This window comes from Chroicocephalus ridibundus, chromosome 1, assembly GCF_963924245.1.
Source record: "Chroicocephalus ridibundus chromosome 1, bChrRid1.1, whole genome shotgun sequence".
Classification (NCBI taxonomy): domain Eukaryota; kingdom Metazoa; phylum Chordata; class Aves; order Charadriiformes; family Laridae; genus Chroicocephalus; species Chroicocephalus ridibundus.
The window spans coordinates 14,671,531-14,690,739 of record NC_086284.1 but is presented as its reverse complement, the minus strand read 5'-3'; the positions used below and the strand labels follow the sequence as shown (position 1 = coordinate 14,690,739).

The window sequence follows — 19,209 nt, the reverse complement described above, 5'->3', positions numbered from 1 at the left end:
ACCAAACTAGGTGGGAGTGTTGATCTGCTTGAGGGTAGGAAGGCTCTACAGAGGGACCTGGACAGGCTGGATCGATGGGCCAAGGCCAACTGTATGAGGTTTAATAAGGCCAAGGGCCGGGTCCTGCATTTCGGTCACAACAACCCCAAGCAACGCTACAGGCTTGGGGAAGAGTGGTTGGAAAGCTGCCTGGCAGAAAAGGACCTGGGGGTGCTGGTGGACGGCCAGCAGTGTGCCCAGGTGGCCAAGAGGGCCAACAGCATTTTGGCTTGTATGAGGAATAGCGTGGCCAGCAGGAGCAGGGAAGTGACCGTGCTTCTGTACTCGGCACTGATGAGACCTCACCTCGAGTACTGTGTTCAGTTCTGGGCCCCTCTGTACAAGAGGGACATGGAAGTGCTGGAGCGTGTCCAGAGGAGAGCTACCAGGCTGGTGAGGGGTCTGGAGACCAAGTCATATGAGGAGAGGCTGAGGGAGCTGGGCATGTTTAGCTTGGAGAAGAGGAGGCTGAGGGGAGACCTCATTGCCCTCTACAACTCCCTGAAAGGAGGTTGGAGAGAGGTGGGTGTTGGCCTCTTCTCCCAGGTGAATAATGACAGGACTAGAGGAAATGGTCTGAAGCTGTGGCAGGGGAGGTTTAGATTAGATATTAGGAAGAATTACTTTACTGAAAGAGTGGTCAGGCACTGGAACAGCCTGCCCAGGGAGGTGGCTGAGTCACCATCCCTAAGGTATTTAAGAAACATCTAGATGTGGCGCTTCAGGGCATGCTCTAGTGGCAGAGATTGTAGGTTGTTTGGTTGGACTTGATCTTAAGGGTCCTTTCCAACCATGAAGATTCTGTGATTCTGTGACTTTGCACTTGGCCTTTTTGAACTTCATGAGGTTCGCACAGGCCTGCCTCTCTCAACATGTCACGGTCCCGCTGGACGGCATCCTTTCCCTCTAGCAAATCATCTGCACCACTCAGCTTGGTGCGATCTGCAAACTTGCTGAGGGTGCACTCAGTCCCACAGCCTATGTAATTGATGGAGATATTAAACAGTATTGGTCCCAGTACAGACCCTTGAGGGATACCACTCGTCACTGGTTTCCACATAGACATTGAGCCATTGACACTAACTCTTTGGATGCAGCCATCCCACCAGTTCCTTATCCATCTAACAGTCTATCCATCAAACCGTATCTCTCCAATGTAGAGGTAAGAATGTTGTGGGGGACCACATCAAAGGCCTTACAGATATCTAGGTAGATGACATCAGTAGCTCTTCCCTTGCCCAGTGATGCAGTCACTCCATTGTAGAAGGCCACTAGATTAGACAGGCATGATTTGCCCTTGTTGAAGCCATGTTGGCTGTTTCTAGTCAACTCCCTGTCTTCCCTATGTTTTGACATATCTTCCAGGAGGATCTGTTCCACGATCTTACTGTTTCTTAAGAAATATTGCAAAGTTTTATCTGCCATTGCTGGTGAGAGCTCTGTCTGTGCTGGCCCTGCTCACTCATCTCATGTTGCAGCACACACCACAGAGGCATTGCAACCGCACAGAGAAGCCAGAGAAAGGAAACTGCAGCAGTTTTGCTACGCAAAAACACCCTTCATCAAACGCCATGCTAACTGGAGCTGAAAACCATCCCACCTAACCAGAGGAGAGGATGCTACCACAGCTCTTTCTCCTGGACTGACTGCAGTGATTTGCAGCGGTGCTCGACATTGCTTTCGTAGGAAGGAGGGACATCGCAGCTGGGGGTGTATCATTTTAATTTGGGGTGTTAGGCTGCCTTGCTCTCTTGCATCTCTCATCAGCTGTGTGGCCAGAAAGGAGAGCAGCATGCATCCCCACCCCTAAACTGACATGGCTGGTGTATCTGCATGACCTTTGGATGGTGGTCAGCAAACGCTGGGGATGCAAAAGGAAGCACATCATGACTTCCCCTGAAATCCCCTCAAAGCGGTAGGGCCAAGGTGGCCCCAGAGCTCCCAGACACTGGCGCTGGGTTAAGATGCTGCTCCCTGTTCACCTGCCTTTGGCATTTAGTGCCTCTCCAGCCTCATCACTTCTGGCTGCTGCTGGGACCTCACAGCAGGATGCCCTGGGTGAGGGGTCACACCGACCTGGGGGGCGTGTTTTACCTTCCTGAGACCAAAACCACATCTAGCAGTGCCCGGCAATCCAAGGCCACGCGAGCCGTAAGCCCAGCAAGCCCTGTGCCAAGCTGCTAAGTCTCTTGCAAGTAAAGTAAATCACAAGGACAGCTCGCCATGGGCACAGTTCTCACACCATCCCCACGGTTCCCCCTTCCTTCTGGTGCCCCCGCATGTAAAACGCAGCAAGGGACCACACACCCATCACAGGACTGGAATATTTTTTTGCTCAAAAATCTGAACAATAAAGAACATCATGAGCGAGGGGTGTCACTCGTGATGCAGAAGATGCTCCCCAAGTGTGTGCAAACACAGCCAAGCATGCAGCACTTCCTTAGCACTGCTGACATTAATTGTTGCACTTGCAATTAATTCAACCAAGTGTGAGTTTGTTAGTCTTTACCAAAAAAAAAGGTCACAGCTGATTTTACGCAAGAAAAACCCCAGCTATACCCAGAAAGTAAAAGCCCAGTTATACCACTACAAAGACACCAATTTGCTACAGCTACAGATCTTCTCACTTCTTTATGGGAATAGCTTAGAGCAATATATTTAAATTGAATCTAAATCAGTGGAGATATAGCAGTTTTTCTTTCTCATAACGAAGCAGTACAATCTTTGGTCATAGATACACCTTTTAAACACTTGGAGGAACTCTTGACGCTGTACTTCTGGGAAATCTCAACCTCCCATCGATTTAACCTTTTCCCATGCACTTTGGTCTATCTAGCTTTACACTACAGAGGGAGAAGGGATCCCCGGGATCTCCATTTTCTTGACTTGCAACCCACTTGTTGAGCTACTAAAGATTTACACCCTGTAGCAGCTGCCAGGCATCAGAGTCTTAATAGCCAGGGCCGCAGGAGATATTCTCCAAAGTTTTTTCTAGCTTGGAAACTAAACCGGCAAAATTGACATTACATCTCTTGAAGTGTGTCTGTTCAACATAACGAGTGTGTTTCTGACTTTCCTTTTACTTGCTTAATCTGTCCCAACGTAATTCTGACTAAGCCTACTGCAAAATCTCTAAGTGTATATGCAGTAAAATCAACAGAGCGATTCATACTAACAAATCAACATTTGTAGAAACAGGAGAATTATAACATCAGCTTAGTTCATATCCAACCTCTCACCTAAAGCTCCAAAGAAACAAAGCAATCAGGATTATCCTGAGCTCCTTCAGACTTAGTAAAGAATGACATTCTCAAAATGCTTCTACTGTATTTTAAATTTTGATCTTACTCCGCATTAAAGTAGGTTAAAATCTTCCAGCCAAACACCTTTTCATCAAAAATTGTCCTTCTTAAAAGCATGAAACTGTGGAACATTATGAGTTTTGGTTATCTCTGCAACACTTCGGCTACATTTCTATTGAAAACATATTTTTTGGTTGACGTTATTGTAGAAGGGCTCCTATATACTTCTGCAAGGCAATGCAAAGAAGGAAAAAAAGAAAAAAACTAAGGAAACCAACTTTTAGAACAGCAGGAGCCACGCAGACAGCGAGCCTTTCAAGGGCTACCATGCTTGCGTCACCAGACTGCACTCTCTCTTTTAAGTGATGTATAACTTGCGATATATATAATAGCTTGCTATACATAGCTTGCAGTACAGTGTCTTCGGCAAAATACTTGACCGTGGGCTTAACTTTCAGAATGCATCAAGGCCACCCAAGCCCCCAGATTCAGGCATGGTCTTAATCCACCTCTTATACTGTAAGGAGAGCAGAGGAATTCGGGGGGGGCGGAATTTGTATGTAGGAATAAGAAGCCCTGAGAGGACACTTAATGATAAATTCCAGTTGCTGTTGACCACCAGGAAATGGTAAATACAGAGGAGCTATTGCTCAATAAAGCGAGGCAGTATTAGGAAGTACTGACATGAAAATGCCTGTGAATGTTCTGGAAAGTTCACCACTGCCCTGCTACAGGTACAACGCAGCTCTCCTCTACGTAAGGATGAAGAATGGCCAGTGGCAGAAGGACTTCATTTCTAACATGCTATGGCATTTACATTCATAATTAAAATGCCTTCCTCTAATCTATCTAGCTCATCTTTCTCTGAATGCTTCGCCTTTCTTTGCCTCTAGGACAGACTGGTCTACTTCATCTCTCGAAGACTCTCCCAAGGGACTTCATCTCACAACTTCACACATCTACTGTGGATACTCCAGCTGAGTCAGGGAAGAGAAAGAGGTGTTTCTGGGGTGCGTATCTTTGAAGCTGCCTTAGGCTTTTAACTTAAAATGAGAGTAAAAAGTTCATGAAACGTGCTTATTTCTGCCCATTGACTGGGAGCCTTGAGTCTGGATACTAACCTCAGACCCAGGTGTCTACCAGACTTCAACTATGATTTCTGCAGTCATGAAGCAGATTTCAAATGCTGTTCTATGCAGCTGTGGATAACACCAGTGTTGCCACTGTGTGGGAAAAAGACAGGATCCCAGAGAAGTCAGTAAGCCCAGTCTGATGGACATGGTGTAATGAGACACAGTTATATACCCATTATTAAATACTGATAAAGCTAGAAATGGGAGAAGACTTTCCATAGCCAAGACATAGCCCTTGTGATATCTGCTAGCTTACAAAATCAGCAACAGCTGCAGCACCTTGTAAACACAAAGGTTTATTTAAAAACCATTTTGGAGACTTGTACTCACATCTCCTGAAATCGCTGTTTTATTGGGGATGTTTGTAAGACCTGGCCTTGTTTCTTCAGGGAATGATTACACCAAGATTTGCAGGGCAAAATTATCATCTGAAAAGACACACGTCATATTAAACGTACCCTCTGTAGTTAAGAGAGGGACAGGATATTGTATTTCTTCACAGGGATCCACACTCAGAATAGATACTCTTTCTAAAGCCCAGTTGATTTTCAGCAAAGGAAAAGGTGCCTTCCTCAACCTCTGCGCTCCTAGAGGAGCCAACCTGGACAATTATACAGACGGTAAAGAGAAACGACATGGGCATCACCCAAGCCATGGGAATGGCTTCATTTCTCTCTCATTTCTTTTAATGACAGGCAGATTAGACCAGGAGAGGATACAAAGCTCTTCTGCAGGGCTGCCAGCATCCATGTCAGCTGGAAGCGCAGCCTTCGACCCACACTCACGCTTGGGCTATCCTTGCACAGAAACATCAGCAGAAGTCGGCTTGGGTGTGACATCCCTCGGCTTGGCCACACTGCCAGCACGCCTGCCTTCCTGGAGTGTCTCAGGGAGGAAAACGAGCTCCTTGTAGTCCCCACAGCAGCCACAGACATGTGGTTGAATGAGTAAATATCAACAGGTTGTCTGAAAACAGCAGTAATGTGTATGGGGGGGGTTAATACACAAATAACCAGAGAAGCCACAGACTATTCCAGCAGTTAAATATAGGCTTTTACATCCAGGCAGGGTGGAATTTTATAAAGCACATAAAAAAAAAAGGGATACCTTTAAAAACAGCCCAGATTTATTCTTCAGTTGCATGCCACCTTTTAAAATGCATGGAGTAAATCAGAATTAAAAGGTGGCTGCACGACTGACTTCTGCACATATCCACGACTGAAGTCCCCTCACCAGGCAGCAGTGTTTCCAGTTCAAGGCTTCATTTGCATTATACACACTTTTTATTAACAGTGCGGAGAAAGAAATCATTCTGGATAAAAGACACCAGGATCTGACAAGGGCCACTGGGAGCAATGAAGAGGATTCATTGCACTGAGTGATCTGGATCACTGCTTAAGCAGGGCACGGAGAAACAATACGGACTTGAGCAAGTCCAAGTTCTTTCCCCCAGGAATAAATAACTGCAAGCTACAGTGAAAGGGTGGGAAATCCTATCCTGGGCTGTGACTACCCTTCACATGCCTGACTGCATAACAAGCTGGATGGGGGGGGTCCCGGAGTGCCAACGTCTGAAACGGCAAGTGTTAATGAGCTACGTAAACGAGGAACATTGAGTCGCATTGCGAAGGTGATATTATTATATCTGATTAGCCTCTGGTTGAGCTGGTATTGCAACGGTGTCCAGGTTGGCTTTCCACAGTGAAAAAGAGTTTTTGACAACACTGAAATAATTAAAGGGCTCCAGGTTCCATCTGTTTAAAGCATTAAAGAACCGATAGCACAGGGCTCCTCACTGTATCTGATAAAGATATTGCAAAATCCCAACTGGTAACTAGAAAATACAGGCTAAAACTAAGATGCAGATCTGTGCCAGAGATGGCAATTAGCTAGTGGAACAAGTCTGTAAAGGCCGTGATGGATTCTCCAGACGGAGAGTGTTATAATCACCAGGACTGAACGTTTCACAAACTGGAATTAATTCACAGCATAGTGCAAAAGACCAAATTTTATTATTTCAAAGCCCTTTTACTTGACAAACTGCGATTCTCTCAACATGCACCTAAGGAAAGTTAGCAAAGACACCATTCAGGAATAGCTGCACATCTAGGAAAGGAAAGGTTTTCTAAAGATTATTATACTTGGCCAACTTAAAGCATTCAGAAGTTGTGAGTCAGGGCCCCAAGCATCATGTATCTGGATTAAAAATACTGATATTTTAAAACAGGAAAAAATATCGGTTCCTTTTTATTTGCCTTCTGATTTTTTTGCCTTTTAAGCTTCGGAGTTCAAGCTCTGTTCCGCAATCATGATGCTCATAAAGCAGAGGCCACTAAGTCTAATTTATAGTTATAATTATTATTTATAAATGCTGAGATTACCGCATCATATGACCCTAGGCAGTCTTTAGGATAATACCAAATATCTTGAGATTTACAGTAAAGTTGTGAGATTTCACCATGGTGATTATAAAGGCGACGTTCCCTTTAAAACCAGACACATGCAAAAAAAAAGCCAAACCAAAAAAGCAAGTTAAGCAGCAGCTGCAGTTATCCCATCTCCTTCAACAGCTCCCTGCCAGCATTTGTGGCTTTCCAGCCACATTTCCATCACCACACATGGACTGGGGGGGAGGGGAGGATTGGTGACCCTACAGGTCTTTTCTACCCCTGGTATCTGCGGGTGCTTCTTCCAGACCAATGCAGCTCTACACTTCTCTCTTTTCTGGAAGGTAGAAGCCTTTTGCACACTCCCTGTCTGGAGGATACCAGGATGGATGTGCTGGGGAACAGATACTGGCCAGGAAAAAGGAGATGCCAGGGTATATGAGATTCCCATCTGACCACAGGCAAAGCTCTGTTTCCATTAGCTTCTTTCCCAGGCCCTCCCAATGAGATGAAAGCTGGAATTTCTCACCTTGCTTGCTCCTCTAACAGAAAAAACAGCCTCTCCAAACTCCACTCTCCCACCAACCTTATGAAACCAGGTAGTCCCCCACCCTGACCTCTCTTAGGGAGGCCCTCTGTCCCAGCCAGACATCCAGCTGTGAGCCTCCCCAGCGCCCAGGTGGTGGGGAAAGCGGTGAGCGATAGCAGAGGCACGGGAAGGTTTGTGCTTGGGAGCAGCCCGGCAGCATAACACAGCCCCCGGCTCTCCTCCAGAGGTGCTCAGGGGCTGCCTCCCAGCTGAGTCCTCTAGCAGAGATGGGGTGATGTCCCCGGACAGGTAACCTGCCCTAACCCACTCCATAGAGAGGAATATTTGGGGTAGAGGCAATTTTGTGAAATTACTTTTTTGCCATGCTCATTCCGGACTTGGGCAAGCCCACACCGTGACGCAGTCCGAGATGCACACAGGAACGCGCCAGAGCGCGGCTGCTGCTGCTGAACTTGCCCTCACACAGATGGAGCAATGGCAAGTGATGAGCACACTGGGATTACTGCCGCTTCCCAAAAGCTTTTGTCACCCAAATCTTCCCAGGTAACAGGGCCGTAAGGGGATCCTGCAGTCTGTGAGGCCAGTTATAAACTGGCACACAGCACAGGAGAAGAAAACAAACCAGTTCTCACCAACTAAGAACAAGTCCAGGTAATGCCAGCAGTATTTCAGAGCTTCCAAGCAAAATGAAAAATCAACATCCCTGTATCAAAAAATACCATAGATAAAAGCCCGAGATGAGGATGAAGACCACTGTTTCACCGAGACAAAGAGTCTCACTGTCTGACATCTCCTGTGCAGCCAAACATCCCCCTGGCCGCTAGCACTGTGCAAAGCAATGGCACAAAATAGTCTGCAAGCGAGCAACTGTCCTGCGAGTGCTAATTACAGCCTCACATGTAGCCAGCAGGAACACAGGTAGGAAACATCCCCCAAAATCCAGGTACCATGTGAAAGGACCTAAAAGGGACCTGAAAATCCCCATCTGTGCACTAGGACCTAGAGCTGCCTTATAGAAAGCACAAGAGAGACCATACGCCTTAGACCAAACCTAGCTTTGGTGAAACACCCGCCGGCTACGCCAGCCTCCTAACCTACCTCTGGAAATGCATGCTGGAGTAGCCAGCAGGGATATATGCAGAGCGAGAGGTATTCAGGCCCTTGCTGAGCTGCAAGAAAGACACCACACGAGATTTTTTGCTCAGTCTGCAAACCACAGCGGCTCGGCTCTGCCGCGCTGCCAGTTCTCTGCTGCACAACACATCCCCCCTGTGCCCCTGCACCTGCCATTTCTCCACCATCATGTAAAGAAAATGGCAAGCAGGGGTAGCAGGCATCCCCTCTGCAGTGTGATCTGGGGGTTAAACTGTGCTGCCTTACCGGGAATGAGCAGTAAGCACCATCACGAGCCAGGGGTTTCTGCTGGGGTGATCCAGCAGCGCCTTGGGGTAAGGCTGGGGACCAGCCCACCTTGCTGATAAGGCACCCAGGAATGGTTTTGGAAGTGGCCCCAAAGGGTTTCCCACTCAACACCAGTGCCATTCCCAGTTAGCTGCGGCCGTGCATGCAGCAACCGGGTCTGCTCGTTTACACGGACTCAGCAAAATAGATTCTGTGGGTATTGAATCAGCATTTTCCAAGAGTGATAAAAAACCCCAAACCAGCTCCTTTTCTGCAGAGACAAATCTGCTTGTTTCCAGAGATGTCTCTTAGCCCCGCAAATGGCTGCGGGAGAGCACGGCCCCAGCTCGACCCCGTTGCCCTCGAGTTCGTATAGCTGTTTCATAGCACAAACAGAGATTTTTCGCTGAGCTCTTAAAAATATCATCTTGCTCTGAGAAAAATTGCACGAACTCTGCACAGTGGTAGGCAGGTAATCAAAACACACGTGTAGCTGGAGGAAGGCCAGGGGAGCTCAGCGCGGGCCCTCCACTTGTCCCAACCGCTTTGCAACATGCACCAAAGCGACGCTCCGAGTTTCTCCCCGTCTCGACACGAAACTCGTCACTTTTGCAAACACTGAAAGGCAGAGCGTTTACTCACTCATTTCACGCCTTACAAATTTCAGAAAGAAAGAGATGGGTCAGCTGTGCCACCTTTTCTCCATGCCTGTGCTGTGCCAAAATAAACGCGCGCAACTTAAGTCGACGCTGACAAAACCTTTGGGCATCTTGGGGTCTGAAAAGACCTAATGAGGCAGCTTGCAACATGAAAGCCACTCACACCACACAACTCCAGCCTTCCAAACCCAGCAAAATACTGTCTGGGTGGTCAAAAAGACAGGGCTGAGACAGGGAAACACTTGTTTTTAGCTACAGTAAGAAAAGGGAAGCCCTCGACGCAAGGCAGCCATCCTGCCTGGGCGCTGGTCGGGACCCGCGCCGCTCGCAGGGATCAGCTCGCAGAGTGTAAATGCTCGGGATTATTTTTAATGTGCTTGGAATAAACCCGTGCTCGTGGGGAGGCCTGGCACGAGGGGCCTAGCACCGAGAAAGCCCCACATGAGCTCTGTTGGGAAGATTTAAGTAGGGCGTAAGCGGCATATATGCTTTATATAGCCCTCTCGGAGACGGGGGTGCCACGCTGTGCGGGGTGTGATGTCCCCACCGCCTGCCTGCGGCTGAAACTCGCAGGGGCCATGTCTACCTGAGGCCCCAGCCTCACAGATGGTTCCCCCATCGAGGGCAGAATCAGGCCCCTCCAGCAGACCCACCCCCAGCCTTGACGGCCATTACCTGCTGACCCCGTACTCCGGGGGTGGCTGGTAGCGGACGAGGGCCACCTCGGCCCGGGCGGGCTGGGGGCCGGTGGCGTAGGAGGCCTTGAGGACATCTTGCGCCGGCTGCTCACCGTAGAAGAGCCCGTGCTCCTGCGCCTTGCTGCCGGGCGCCACCGCCTTGCCTTTGTAGGGGTACTCCGGCGGCGGGCCCCGCGGGTCCGTGGCCTTGCCGGGCGGTGGGGCCGCCTTGAAGCCCTTCCCGCCCGCCGGGGCCGGGGGGTGCTGCTTGGCCCCGTTCCTCTCCAGGGAGAGCTGCATGATCCTCTCGCTCAGCGAGCGGACGTGGCCCTGCTTCAGCTCCTTCAGCGCCTCGTCCTTATGCGCCTGCCCGCTGTTGGCCCGGTTCACTGTCGGCCTCCCCTCCGTCCTGGACTTCGGGCCGGACCCGCCATAAAATCCCGGCGCGGCGGCAGCGGCGGTGGCCGGCGGCGGCGGCTGGCCTCGGAAAAACTGCGACTGGGCCTTGGCCTCCTCGTAGGTGGGGAGCTCCTCGGTGCCGTGCGGGGGCTGCGGGGCGCGGGGCTGCTTCTCCATGGCAGCACCGTCCCCCTGGTGCTCCTGCCCCTGCGGTTCCTGCCGCCCCGACGGCTGGACCATTGGCGGCTCTTCGGGCGCGAGGTTTTCTGCGGAAGAGAGAGTGCTGGCAGTGCTGTTGGAGGGGCCGGCGCTGCCCGTCGCCTGGTGCTGTATGGCCAGCAGGTTCATGTTCTCGCTGGGGTTGCCATACCTCAGCCGCTCCTGGATCAGGCGCTGCAGGACGGTGCCGGCTGCCACCTCCTCCGCCCCTCGCATCTCCGCCTCTGGCACCCGGCGGAAGCTGGGTGGGCGCAGGGTGCAGAGGGCCTCCTCAGCTGGGCAGGGAGAGAGAGAGGTGGCCGTTAGCTCTGCTGCCCGGGAGGTCTAATCCTCTCCCCATTTTTCCCCCTCCTCCACCCCGTGGCTGTGACCGTGGGGCAGTGCACTGGCAGGGTCCCCCTGGGAGCAGGCAAAGCAGGCAGGGCACTGCTCACTGCTCGTCCCCCCACCCCAGATCATCCCTAATTCTGTTTGTAGTGACCACTAACAACATAATCCTGTCCCCTCACTGGCCCTCTCCTCCATAATACTCCATGCACGCCATACTCACAGCTCTGAACCCCCTCCCAAGTCAATGGAGGGACAGGCAACGTCAAAGGGAAATCTGGTCTTTTCTAAAATTAGGATACGATAGGATGGGATGGGATGGGATGGGATGGGATAGCATAGCATATAGAATAGAATAGAATAGAATAGAATAGAATAGAATAGAATAGAATAGAATAGAATAGAATAGAATAGAATAGAATAGAATAGAATAGAATAGAATAGAATAGAATATTTCAGTTGGAAGGGACCTAAAACAATCATCTAGTCCAACCGCCTGACCTCTTCAGGGCTGACCAAAAGTTAAAGCACGTTATTAAGGGCATTGGCCAAATGCCTCCTAAACACTGACAGGCTTGGGGCATCGACCACCCCTCTAGGACGCCTGTTCCAGTGTTTGACCTCCCTCCTGGAGATGCCTTGCATGGCTTACAGAGGCAGCCTGCGCGGCAATGCTAAATGATATGCTGCGTTTTTGATGGCCAAAGTCAGATGAGTCAAATCCCCTCCTAAGTGTACTGCCTGCCACGACAAAATAAAATGCAGAATGTGTCACAGAAAACCTGTGAAATGACAGTGAAAATAGAAGTGTCCTAAAAGTGTAATTAAAGAATAGTCTGTGCTCTGGCATCTTCCCGTAAAACTGCAATTTCCCTTCTGACCAATAATGCTATTTCTAAGAGAGGCAATACTAACCGTTGTAGTTTTTCTGGGTGAGTACAAGGAAGGCATTACAGCCACAGATGTAATGCCAGCATTTTAAAAAGAGCACAGACGGATCAGCTACACAACCCTAACACAGAATATCGAAGTCATTCAGAGGCAATGGTACCATTTTTGTACCATACGCGCCGCGGAGCTTGCCCGGTGCTAAGCATCTAATGGCCTATAACCACAGCTGGGAGGCTGGGATCCCTCCCTCCTGGAGCCGTCCTCCCGTACCCATCCCAAAAGTGGTGTACATCTGCCTGAACAGTGCCTGAGCCCGGAGCGGCGCTCCTGAAAGACCCCCGTGCGGATAAAAACGAGAATAAGCCTGCAGCTCTGGACAGAGTCCTCCCATGTCCCCAGAAAAGACAGAGGTGCTGTTTTCAGCTCAGTTTTTTGAGGTCATTCTTGGCAACTTTCTTTCTCTCTCCCGCTGTTTCCAATTCTCAGAGGAGTTCATCAGAAGTACTTACATTTGTTTTTTGGCATTTGAAAGTAGTTAAAAAGCAAACTTTCTCTTGAGGTCTGGTATTTCCCTGAGGTTTCATCAGTTACTGCACATGCTGTGGGATAAGTTACATACAACCCAGAGGAAAAAAAGCCTTTGCCTCTCGACTATGAAAATAGGTCATTTCCACTAACATTTTTGTGGCAAAGCCTTAAGATGATTGTGGGGCTTGAGGGGGAGAGACGTTTCCCAGGCTGTTTCACTCCACACCTGCCCTACAAAATACACTTCTCCTCCTTCCCCTGAGACGTTACCTGCCTGTCGGCCTGACTTGTTGGTGTTCCAGCCTGGCCACCAGCCTTCAGGTGGTCTGTCAGCTCCACAGGCCAGTGTTTAAGCCAACAAGATGCACAGACACACACATCTCCATCTACCTGTCCGCACAACAGCCACATGCCCGTCAACTTTATAGAATCATAGAATGTGTTGGGTTGGAAGCGACCTCTAAAGGTCATCTAGTCCAACCCCCCTGCCATGGGCAAGGACATTTTCAACTAGATCAGGTTGCTCCGAGGCTCATCCAGCCTGGCCTTGAATGTCTCCAGGGATGGGGCATCTACCACCTCTCTGGGCAACCTGTTCCAGTGTCTCACCACCATCATTGTAAAGAACTTCTCCCTAATGTCTAATCTAAACCCACCCTGCTCTAGTTTAAAACCACTGCCCTCGTCCTGTCGCTGCCCCTGCAGCTCCTACTGCTTTATTCATGTTATTGCAGTGCACAGAAGCCTCATCAGACCGGACATTTTTGCAGATGTGAAATAAAAATCTCTCTAACATACCAGAAAGCTCACCCTAGCGTACCAGAAAGCTCACAGCCCAGGTTGTTAGACTACACCTGAGATAAGGCTGATGCAAGTGGAAAAAGACAACTCCACGTGGTCAAGGCAGCTCTTTATCATACACCAGAAGGATTTTCACCCCTGCACTAGTCATCTGTTACCATCCTTGGATTTGGGAGATGTACTTTAGTTGCCAATTTTTGAGGTCCAAAAGGACCGACCACAGTGCACCTTCCACACGGCACCTGCAGTCCTGCTCCACCAGCTAAAACCTATGGATCTCAGTCCAGCTGTGCCGTGAAGAGTAACCAAGCAGAAACGTTGCACCCTCCACAAGAATAAATGACAAACATAATTGACTCAAGTCAAAGGCATCTCCCATTAGACTCTACGGAGGATGAGGAGCTGGCCTTCAACTCTGTAAATATTATTTGTAAGTGGTCTAAACTGCTCATTTTTGCTTCAGAAAAAAACCTGGAAGTAAATGTGGTGGGTTCGTATGGAAGTGTGGCCACCCACTTACCAGCTTTTTCTTTGGCACTGATCGCTTCAGCTGTTAGCGGAGGAACCTCATGCCTGCCAGCAAACAACTGGTGATCCTGGTAAAGAAATCCAGTGTCTTCCAGTACCTGGACTGGGCTGGTAGGCTTGTAACAAACAGATGTGGAGCCTGCGAGAAAGAAGAACAGGATGTCAGTAAATAAAACACTTGAATGACAAAATATGAAGCCATGACTTATGACAGAAGTCCAAAAAAATTTTCTCAAGCGTGGCTAGGTGCCCGAGAAGACCTGACAAGGCCACCGAGCAAATCACCTCTCCTCTTTTCAACACCCAAATAACACATTAGCTCTGAGGAAGAAGAGGCAGCCATCGAGTCATGTTCCATGCACTGACCCAGCCTGGCCTTCAAGGCTGGCACAGCTCAGCTTATAAGAGCTGACAGTGACAAGCTCACAAATCGAGGCACAGCCCTGGGACATGAAGCCAACAGAGCCAGCGTAAAACTGAAACAGGGAGTGGGTAAAAAGAAGGAAAGGATAGGTGAGGATCCAGCCACACATTCAATAGGGCTAAAGTCTGGGAAAGGCTTTGCCACAAAATCCGCTCATGAATAATAGTTCAGCAATACAGAAAATTGCTGAGACATAAAATACAGCCAATGCTATCAAGGGAGGGAGTTTATAAATCACTTTGTCCAGATGTTCTTAATATGGTAAGCAGAGGATGTAGCTGGAAGGCCATGGGAATGTGTCTGGCAGACTGACTGCACAGGAGCCGCACGCCTGAACTCCAGCATCCCACAGACATTGATGGCTGGACGAGGCCCCCAGCCCCTTTCACAACCAGTGAGCAGGAACAAGCTCACCTGGCAAGCAACAAGGCTCGTCCTAGATCTGCTCTCAAGGGTGCCTTTCTCCAGCAGTGCTTGTTTTAACAAGCTCATACAAAATGCATCACAGCAGTGTTAAGACAGGAACGACATTGGCTTGACCCCACAATTCAAGACAGGAGTGACATTGGCATGACCCCACAATTAGAGAAATACACAGACAGCCTGGAGAGGGTCCAATGAGGGCCACAAAGATGATCAAAGGGCTGTAGCTACATGGAGAAGACAAGGGGCAATGGGCACAAGTTGCACTAAGGTTTTATCTTAACATAAGTAAGAAAATTTTTACAGTGAGAACAATCATTCACCGGAACAACCTCCTCAGTGACATGGTAGAGTCCCCATCACTGGGATTTTTCCAGACATGACTAGACAAGGTGCTAGATGATCTCATCTAGGCTCCCCTTCCCACAAAAGCTTAGACCAGATGATCTTTTCAGATGATCTTTGTCCCTTCCAATCTCGGCTGTTCTATGATTTTATGATTTCCCACTTCCTACTTATTTTTCTGAGCACTACCTCATTTCTGCAAAGAGAAGGCTCTTTGAAGTCCAAACCTTGCGGGTGAGCACCTCCTGGCCCCAAGTACCCTGGTGGAGTGGGGACACAGCAGAATCACTCTCCACTTACACCACTGGCTGCCATGAATTTTAGAGTAAGGGAATAGCCATTAACCTCCAGCACTGGACACTGCCGAGGGACTTGCCCGAGCAGAAGGTGAAGGGCTCAAAGTGGCACCAGTGGGGCATCCATCCATCCCATCGGAGCATCCATCCATCCCAGTGGGGCAGGAAGCCCACGAGCACAGGGACCACAAGCACCCTGCTCTGCAGGAAAAACCATTGGCCACAGATGACCTGGACTTATTAATCCAGACTGCTTGGTTTGTGCTCGGCTAACTACATGCTCACTGGCATGTATCACATGGGGAGGTTGCTTTTCTCTCTGCCTCACATACAGGTCATCGCCGACCCCACGTCCCTGCGTGGAGCAGGGCAGCAGGGGGGCAGCAGGGAGCAGGATCCAGCCCATCTTCTCTACAGCCACGAAGATACTATTTTCTTCTGTGGCCAGAGGAGAGGAAATAGGCATTTCTGCAAAATGTTAATGAATTCATCACTTTACCATTCATATTATGCATGAATGTGTATGGCAGTTTTCTATATTTAGAGAGCAAGAGAGAAAGATTGCTCACTTGAGTAGGATATGTTTGTGAAAACAAGCATGGTAGACTGGTCTGGAATTTGTGCCGATGCTGATACAGACCCAAGAAAAATCTCAAGAACCCTAATTTTCAACATATTACCCTATTCTGGCACAGAACAGCATTAAAGACACCCTTCACATGGTCCTGCCTTGGAATTGGGAATCCTGTGCGAAACAGGGGAGTCTGGAGACCAGGCTTGTTTTATGAATAAAAGGTAGATTGGGGTGAAACAAAGAAAATCTGCACACCCAAGGAAGATGGTTTCAAGCATTATAGGAAACATGAACAGCCAGCAACTGCCAGCTCAGCCTCACCACTCACCAAACAGAATTTAAAAGAAATAAACGGTTACTAAAATTGTACGCTTGCATTCTGCATTTTGAGTCTGTAGGCATCCTTGGGTCATGGTTTCAAATTTTCTGAGAATAAAGACTTGTTTTTTCTGTAGCAAGGGCAGAAATTCTCACCTATCCACTTGACTTTTTGGGGGCTGTGGCCACGGCAAAGCAATATTGTACTAAAATCAGGACCAGTAAATGCTGGCATCTGCCAAACTGCTCAGTTTCCGATCTCTGCTATACCGGAGTCAAATCCAAGTAGTTCCAACCCAGACAGAAACCATTGCACTTTGCTGTACCCATGTTAATGTTTTATCATCGTAAAATGATGTAACGATGTTGTATGATGTTAAAAACGATGTCACGGTGGTTTATGTTCATTCACAGTAGGTTTTAATAAAACGTCATGTCTAACTAGCACAGAAAGACAGTTTATGTGTAGAACAGATAACAGCTGATGAAAGATCAGTTCTTGGCACGTGGCCACAATCCAGATCATGGGCAATAACACAACACTTGAAAGCTTAGTGAAGCCTCATGAGCCACTTGGAGCAAGGCACGAGCCTTTTCTGTTTCACACCCTTGGTGTCACTGGAGTCTCCCAAATCCCATGTTCCCTCTCTGGACAGGAAGGTTTTGCTACACCCAGCTCTGCAGGGGTGCAAGGTGCCCATCCAATGCTCAGGCACCTGCTCCTTCCCCAGACCTCCATGTTCTTCTATGATGTTCATCAAAAAGGCAATTTCCATCCCTATAATTGAATCCTGGTGCCAGGGCAGCGGTGCCCAAGGGTCATGGGTAAGCAGCTCATTGAGGGCAACCTAGGATGGAGACCATCACTGCTCCAAGGAGGTGTCCTCAGGAAAGGGCTTTCTACCCACATCAAGCCCAAACCTCCCGAGCCACAAACCACGGTTGCTGCCCCGTGTTTTGTCACTGCTGCTGCCAAGAAGAGCTGACCCCACCACCTCCATAGGTGCCCCCTCCCAAAAGCAGCTCAGTCCATAGCCATCACCTCTTCAATCGCCATATATTTGGGGTCTCTTATAAACAACCCACAACCACATTTCTGGCCTGGTTCAGGCCTTGCTGAATTGAGCAGCTGCTCCAGGCCTTCATTTCTACATCTCTACCAGCTCTCCCACATCTAAGTGACTGCCTGACACCAATTCATTTGTTTTCCTTTTTCTTTTTTGTTTTTATTTTATTTTTTTAAGCTAAACATGCATTACGCCGTACAGAAGCAGACATATTATCCTGGAGGGTTACTACACAGCAGTACGGTTCATTTGAAGATTCACAACTATTTCAATGAATCATTTGCAAAGATTAACACCAGACAGTCAGCAAGGACCCAGAGACAGAGGAGCAGCGCTTAAATAGTTCCTGTTTCTGATGTGGTTTCAGTCTGGTTTTGAAAAGGATCTAAACCAAAACCTCATAGGAAGCTCATTGCTGTGACTTTACAGGAAAGCCACAGTTTCAGAGCAATAACAGCATCCCCAAGAAGCAGATTTCCTCCTCAAAAAAAAAAAAAAAATACTGGGAGAAGATGGTTTTCTTACAGCCGAGCTGCACTACTACTCTCGCCTTCAGTAAAACACCAAAAAAATGCCCGTTATGCAAAGACGGTTTGCTGCTATTTAGAGGCAACACCTCGAGGCAATGCCTGGGTGATGAGTTTCTGCATCGCACCCCGCCGCTTGCCCGGGTACCGCTCTGCGGCACAGCCCGTGCTGCCAGCACGTACGGCTCCTCCTCCGCCACCCAGAAGCCACCCAGCCAAAAGAAAACACAGAGCTGTCCTCCAAAAAAATCCTCCTCCAGTTTGTACCCTACTGACCGAGCGATTCAAAAAGAGACCAAGGCGTTTCAAATACCATCCAAAGCAATCATCTGAAATGAAAAAGTAAGTAAGGCGGCTTTACACTTTCCTATAAACTCTGCCGTGGTTTGTAAGGGAGGTCCAAAAAAGACAGAACAAAAATGACATAGTTTCCAAGCCCCAGTCTGTCCTTCTGCCTCACAGCCAACCCAGAAAGGAGTATAAATACCTTATTCCACATTTAAAATATTTTCTTTGCCCTGTCGCTGCATAAAAATCTCATGTCAACAAGAAAGGAAAACAATTATTTAAAGGAAATAACGAAAGGACGCTCAAAGCGCTCTAGGTTCCCATGAATTGCCGAGGGTGGACCCATCAGTCCCTCCAATGGGTCACAGGGACCCTCCATCGAGGCTGGACACCCCTCCATGCGTATCCTCACCTGCGAACTTTAGTTTCTCTAAAACTAGTTTCGAGAGGGGGGATCGCCGTACCCCAGCCACACAGCTGTACTGCTCTCCCAAAGCTGGGAAGCAGATTTTGAGTTTCCTTCAGCTCAGAAAAAATTAACTCACGTGTCCCGTTTCTTGGTTTACCTACAAAAAGGAGAAACCACTTCCAACAGCGTTGCAAAGGATGCTCTTGGTACCACCAGCAGCTCTTCTCCGACAGCTCTGGGACTCTATTGCAGCCGCAGCTCCAACAAAGAGCAGGGGCTCAGACACACGTTGGTGATCGTTTCCCATCAGCAGCTGCCTGGCCGATGTGCAGGTTTTTTAGGTCACTTCTGGGGTGGCTGATTCACTCCTGCACCCCGTAATTCTGCTTGGGAAGCTCACATCTGCTGCCAGGGCTCGCGAGCCCTGCGAGGACTGAACAAGCATCACTAGTATTATTTTCACGGGTGCAGAGCAACATCTTGCAGGACAGAAATCCAACCCACGCAACGCACACCAGATGTGAGCGAGCAGCACCTCTCCTTTCCCACATGAAAGCTGGGAATCTACCACATCTGAGCCGGGAGAAGCCTCACCCCTGCGCCTGGCAGGATTCACCAGACCAAGCTCCCTCTCCAGAGCTCCCTGCTCTGGGGAAAGAAATCCTCAGCCCAGCATTAGCTCTGGGATCCACGTTGT

The 19,209-nt window shown here is 48.9% G+C and overlaps 1 protein-coding gene across 6 annotated transcripts in view; it reads right to left on the bottom strand.

Annotated features, from left to right (window-relative positions):
- Positions 1–19,209, bottom strand: part of AMOTL1 (angiomotin like 1) — a 90,008-nt gene that overhangs the window by 36,414 nt on the left and 34,385 nt on the right. For 5 of the 6 annotated variants that reach the window (XM_063329465.1, XM_063329476.1, XM_063329504.1 and 2 more), the window contains 2 exons: positions 13,834–13,980; positions 10,147–11,041 (listed from right to left, as the gene is read on the bottom strand). In XM_063329465.1, coding sequence (XP_063185535.1) covers positions 10,147–11,041; positions 13,834–13,980 — 1,042 coding nt within the window. Of the gene's footprint in view, positions 1–10,146; positions 11,042–13,833; positions 13,981–19,209 lie in introns of those variants that run through there. The other variant, XM_063329514.1, reaches the window with a different exon arrangement.